Source organism: Dicentrarchus labrax, unplaced genomic scaffold (assembly GCF_905237075.1).
Source record: "Dicentrarchus labrax unplaced genomic scaffold, dlabrax2021, whole genome shotgun sequence".
NCBI lineage: Eukaryota > Metazoa > Chordata > Actinopteri > Moronidae > Dicentrarchus > Dicentrarchus labrax.
The window spans coordinates 1,122-7,500 of NW_026136992.1; the positions used below are offsets into that span (position 1 = coordinate 1,122).

At 41.6% G+C, this 6,379-nt stretch overlaps 1 protein-coding gene and 1 pseudogene across 1 annotated transcript; one reads left to right on the forward strand and one right to left on the reverse strand.

Moving 5' to 3' along the window:
- Positions 1-1,594: 1,594 nt before the first annotated feature.
- Positions 1,595-2,854, reverse strand: LOC127361003 (V-set domain containing T-cell activation inhibitor 1-like; the record flags this gene model as incomplete). The annotated part of the gene is made up of 3 exons (XM_051395564.1): positions 2,589-2,854; positions 1,806-2,147; positions 1,595-1,693 (listed from the first exon to the last, which is right to left on the reverse strand). Coding segments are annotated over exons 1-3 (478 nt in total), but the record flags the coding sequence as incomplete, so codon positions are not given.
- Positions 2,855-5,896: 3,042 nt separating this feature from the next.
- Positions 5,897-6,379, forward strand: part of LOC127361005 (low affinity immunoglobulin gamma Fc region receptor II-like) — a 1,967-nt pseudogene continuing 1,484 nt past the window's right edge.

Genomic DNA, 6,379 nt, shown 5'->3' on the forward strand with positions numbered 1-6,379 from the left:
TCTGGGAAATCCTTCCATTCAGCTGCTCCTCAATGGCTTTAAAAGGGGCATCCACAAGACAACGATAAGACTCCTCACACATTCACTGGTGCATTAATTGTTTTCACTTATATTGATGTAATGTATAAGAAGTTCTGTTAATGGTTTTACGTGTTTCTCAGGTGTGAATATGCATGCAGATCTCATCCTAATCCTCAGCATGATCTTCCCTTCTCTGATAAGAAGAGTTCGGTCTAGACCTGCTCTATTTGAAAAGTGTCCTGAGATAACTTCTGTTATGAATTGGCGCTATACAAATAAAATTGAATTGAATTGAATTGAATTGATTTAACCTTAGAAGATCACATCACATGTACATACATTGCTTAAAAGGGACACTTCACCCATTTGCATTAAGCTTTGTATCATTAGAACCCCAGTCATATTTTTGAATGGTCGTGCATCATTCCCTCACTTCCCCTGAGAGGGAGAAATAAAGATTTTAGTGTTGTACTTCCTGCTTCCAATGATGTAAAAATCGTCATTGTGCGTCATTGGAAGCAGGAAGTCTCATATCTCTGTAGAGGGGGTGAGACTACAAACACTACTTCCTCATTATTTTTTCACCTATTACAGATCAGTGGGTGGGACTAAAAAATATAACCGCCATCTTGTTCGGAAGCTGGCGGAGGCGCTGACGAGCCAGACGTTACGACTATGGTAATCAATGTAATATGGAAGAAAATTCAAAAGTACGATGGTGGATCAGATGTTCGTGGCTACCTTTATGAGCCGCAATATAGCGAGCAGCGTCTGAGGCTTCTGCAGCCGAGGCAGAGGACCTGACTGTCGCGGACGAGGAGCCCGGACTGGCTCGAGCTGGGGCGGACTGCTGGTGTCTGTGCTCTCGCTGTGCGCCACGGACACACGGACGTCTGACTGTAAAGTGCTTCTGTCTTATAACAACGTGGCATGTATGTACACAATTTGTTCAAGTATTATCACAAAGTTATTCCCAGTTAATACGTAACGTCAGCCAACTGAACTAACGTTAGCTTCTTTACTGCACAAACAGCTTGCAGTTGCATTGCTAACTACTGTGGCACGCTGAACACAAAGACCATGCATCACTAACTGTGTGCTCAATGTCTTGTAGACAATATCGCCTAACAGCCTTTCTGGAGTGGGTCCGGCGGCTGGTGCCAAAGTCCACACATAGAAGATCCTCCCACTAGCAGCGTCCGGCTCCAGTCTGTGCGGTTTTGGGGGGTTTAAGGTATTTGCTCATCACTCCCCAATATCTCTACATTAACATATCTGCGGGGAGTGATGAGGTCGGAGCCTTATAATGGGAGGTCGTAGCATGCTAACTGCTCCAGCAGTGTAGCAGAATAAACATTTCAAACGCTGAAATTCTATTATATGAATCATAAAGACAGCACTGACCTTTGACCCAGAGCAACCCTAACAACAAACCACAACATCAGCTGTACAGACAGCAGCAGTTCACTGCCCCATCCTACTCTTATAATCCCAGACCTCTGCCTCAACAGTCACACAGCTACAGTACAAGAGTAAAGACGATTGGCATTATGGGTAATGAGTAGTAACATACCTGACATAAAATACTGCCGAAAATTCACCAAAAGACCCCCAACAATAAGACCAAGAACCAGGAGAACCAGGAGAGCTTTGGCCCAGGATGGAAATTGTTCTGTGGGAAACAGAAACATTAAGAACATTACTTCTGACCTATGACTTTTACTTTATCTACAGTACTGACCTCTGACCTGTATCTACAGTGAGTTTTAGAGTTTGTTGCTGACCTTTGACCTGCAGCTGTATGTCTCTCACTCTCTGTTGTCCTCCTAATGCTCTGACGGTGCAGGTGTAGGTGCCGCTGTCAGAGAGGCAGAGTTTTGTCAGATTGAGTCTGAGGTCTCCAGTTTCCAGAGCGTCAGCCATCATGGATGTTCGGCCGCTGTAAAGCTGGTTTTGGTCTTTAAATTCATCACCTTCCTGCTGACGCTGGTGGACGGTTGGAGGATTGAGATCGTAGCGGCTCCACACCACTGAGGGGTTGTCCAGTTCAAAAGTTTGAAACTCACAGGGCAGCAGGACAAACTCCTCCCCCTCATACAGCTCCACAGCTGAGGCATGCTGGGAAACTGTGAGGTCACACAGACAGAGAGATTCAATCAGCCCTATTTCAGGTCTTATTGCTTCTGGATCCTCAATCTGCTCCTGTTTGTGATCGGACTCACAAACAGGAGCAATAACAGAACACACTGATAGACTGACTTTATTGATCCAACATGGTGTTTAAATGAGTGTGTTAGGATCATTAATACTATTGGTAATATAAGCTATAAGAATGTGAACAACCTCCAGAGATATAATCCTGAAGAACAGAACTGAGGACAGTCTGACTGTACAGTCTTCTACATTCATCATGATTTACACAAACATTGAAAATATGCTTCCTTTAATATGTTCTTCATGTTTTTATTGGAGTTTAAACAGACTAATGAAGTGAAGATGAAAGAAATACAGATTAAAGACATGATGTTGGACTAATGATCAGATCAGAGGGAGGAAGGTTATCTTACCGTGCACGAGGATCACAAACACCACAAACATCTTCATCTTCTGTAAAAACTACAACAACCACAAAGTCCTCATTAATCTGCTTCTCACTAAACGAACACTTGAAAAACACATTCAGTTCACAGCCAGTTGTCACTTTCCTCCTCCTGATAATCTGCCGACACTGTGAGGAGAAAACTTTAGTTTCACTTTAAACTGTTTCCAGAGAAGCAGCCGTTGGAATGGAAAGAAACCGGCTGAGCAGCTTTCACACAAACATTATTGGTTGATTGCCGGTAACTTCCAAAACGACATATATGAGCGGCCACTGCCCAGTTCAAGCTTAAAGGAACTGTAATTGGCATCATTACGTTCAGATGGGTTAAGGCTTCTACTGGCATATACAATAACTTGTTCTAAACAGTCCTGTTCCTGGGCCAAAACAGCTTCTGACCCACAATTGCTTGTGTCTGTATAAATTCAATTAAATTCAATTTGTATAGGGCCAATTCATAACAGAACTTATATCAGGACACTTTTCAAATAGAGCAGGTCTAGACCGAAATCCTTATAAAATTATTTACAGAGACCCAACAGTACCACCATGAGCAAGACCCTGGAGACAGCGGCAAGGAAAAACTTGGTTGGTGGGAGGGGAGAGAGAGAGAGAGAGAGAGAGAGAGAGGTAAAGACAGAAGGAAATAGACAGAGAGAGAGACAGACAGACAGCAACAAGATAGGTGCACAGCAACAAATAACAAAACACTAATAGTAGCGACTGATGCACTCGGCACATGTTGAGGTGTGCTGTGGCCGCGTCACGTACCGTCGTAACGTGCGGACCACAACATGAAAATTTCTGGTTAATCAGATCAAATTTGCCACGCAGCGCTTACTTACTGTTGCCAGTAGCTGGCGCTCTCACTATATCTGAATATTGTCACGTACACGTGTTCAGGGTGGGACTCTTATCAAATATTTGAAGTTTCATTGAGATTTGACCATGTACACTGAAGTTATGAGGACTTGTTCAGGGTAGGACTGTTACAGAATATGTGAAGTTTAGTGGAGATAAAGTTATGAAGTTGAGAAAGATCTGTTTTATGGCAAAATTTGAGGCAAAAAATACAACACACAAAAATCGCCACAAACGACCACGTAATTCAAAATGGCTGACTTCCTGTTGGGTTTGGGTTTTGTGTCCAAGAGGCTTTTTTGCTTGTCCCATCAAGATACACATGCGTACCAATTTTCATACATGTTGGTCTTATGTGTCTTGGGGGCTGATTCTGGGAGGCTTGGCTAAGCCATTATGCAACACCCATTTACGGGACCAAGACAATATCTTTATTTTACTCTGACAGAAGCCAATTGAGTCTATTAATGATATAAATGCTTTACTAAGGCTGTCATTGTCAACATCCACATGAATATTAAAATCACCTACAATAATAACTACTATCTTCTAAATAATACTAACTATCTGATTTAAGGACTAAACTTGATAAAAACTCATTAGAAGAATTCAGATATAAAATCAGAGTACGGTCCAGGAGCGCGGTACACTATAACAAATAGAACTGGCTGCAGTGATTTCCAGGTCGGTGAGAAAGACTAAGAACAAGGCTTTCAAATGATTTATAGTTTAGTTTAGGTTTAGGATCAATTAAAAGGCTGCTACTCCACCTCCTCGGCCAGTGCCTCGAGGAATGTGAGTATTAATATGACTGGGGGTGGATTCATTTAGGCTAACATACTCTTCGTGGGAAAGCCAGGTCTCAGTAAGACAAAGTAAATCAATATCATAATCTGATATTAATTCATTCACCGAAGATCAGCCGTAACTGTAACTGGAAACAGTTTTTAATTCATTACATAATTAACAGTAAACACTGATTTATTTCCTAAATGAACATTATTATTCATGTATGGCCGCATAAAATATAAAGATATTATACTGTTACTTTCAACAGTTACACTAAAATGTGCTCTCATAAAATACTACAGAGACATTTAAAGACTCAATATGTATATTTAAGGTTGCTCAGCCTCTCTGATTGAGTCTTGTCTCTCCTCAGTGCTGATCTCACTGCTTCACTGCGGGACCAAAGGAGGTGAGTCACAGTATGTATATATATATATATCATATGCACTAAAGAACCACACTGAGAACGTGGTCGTCCACAGGAACTCTGACTGATGCACGAGCACATAAACAGGACAAATGAGGAAGCAACAGATATTTTAGATTTAGCTGCACAAACAGATAAAAAGCCTTTGATACAACACTGAAAAACAGTCTGGAGGAATAAATCAATCAGGGCAGATTTAAAGGATGAGTTTCTATCACATTAACATTTAACATATCCTTTGTTAAAAGAAGATTATAAAGCTGATCCTCCATAAAGCACCAGTGGGAGACAGACCTGGGACCGTTTTAAAAAGCTCTTTATCCAAGATACAAAACTGTACAGATAAAGGTTGTGCATAGATCTGACACCATGAAGATTAAAGGAAATGGACCAGTTGGGACGTATTTCCCTCCAGTGAGCAGTGAGTTAGGGTCCCCTCAACGTCCATTAGTCTGCGTCTCCCACACACCCTCACTGAATACGTCTCCTGTCCGTTAAACACATTATTATGATACCTAAAGTCAGACTGATGGATCTACTGTCAGTGGAACCTCCTCAGTCTCTCAATATGGAGATGATCTATATGGATCTTATTGGTTAAGGTTATATGACAGAATTTTACTGAAACTGATCTGTAAGCTTTTATTGTGACACTAAAAATATAACTGATTGTCCTCCAGCTTCTCTGACTGTGAGTCCCAGCAGCTCTCAGATGTTTAAAGGACAGTCTGTCTCTCTGAGCTGTGAGGAGGACGACAGCTCTGCTGGATGGACACTGAGGAGGAACACAACCAGAGACACCAGGACTCAGTGTGACGACTGGGGAGAACCAGCTGGTTCTTCTTGTACCATCTTGGTAAGAGTACACCCAGCAGATTTAATGTGGCCAAGAAAAGCAAGATGAAAACAAACAGTGTGTAACTGTACAATTTGAAGTGGGCGATCAGTGGCAGCTTTCATTTTTGTTACTTTTGGGTGGCCCCCCCAGATTAATTGTTGTTACCCCCTGTGCCCCCCACCAGAAAATTCTCTGGACCCTCCCCTGCTTGTAACATTAAGCACTAACTATGATACCTTCAGTGAGCTGCTGTTACTGACATTCGAGGTTGGATGTTTTATAGGCCATTAGTTACAAAAAGCCTGTTTCCTGCTAACAGCAGAGAGAAAACCACAGCACTGATACATAAAGAGGAAGGAGGTGGGCTTTACTCAGTGTGACTGCTAAACTCTAATGTGCTGATCTCAGATGGCCAAGATCTAAAATGGAGGAATCATCTTTACAGAGACTGCTGGGTGAGTAAAAATCTACTTTTTAACACTTGGATATTCAGTTCCTTTCTGACCATAGATCCTCCTCAGTGTTACACATTGGACCTTTAAATATCATCTGCTGTTTGCATTATTATCTAATATCAATGTGTGGTTGTTTTCTGTTCAGTAGAAACTAAAGTGTTGTTTCTCTTTAGTTCTGACCTCACTGCTGAGCCGCCCAACAAACCAAGGTTAGTGAACTTCTTCTGTGACAGCTGGAGGATATTTGAAAGTCAGTAAGAAGCTAGTTGCCACAATGTCAGCAGGATTAACTGTTACAGAAGATCAATAAACTGATCACATTTATAAATCAGACACATGTAGACAGATCTTCTGCTGTGTTTAATGCCAACATGAAGAATTCATCAGAT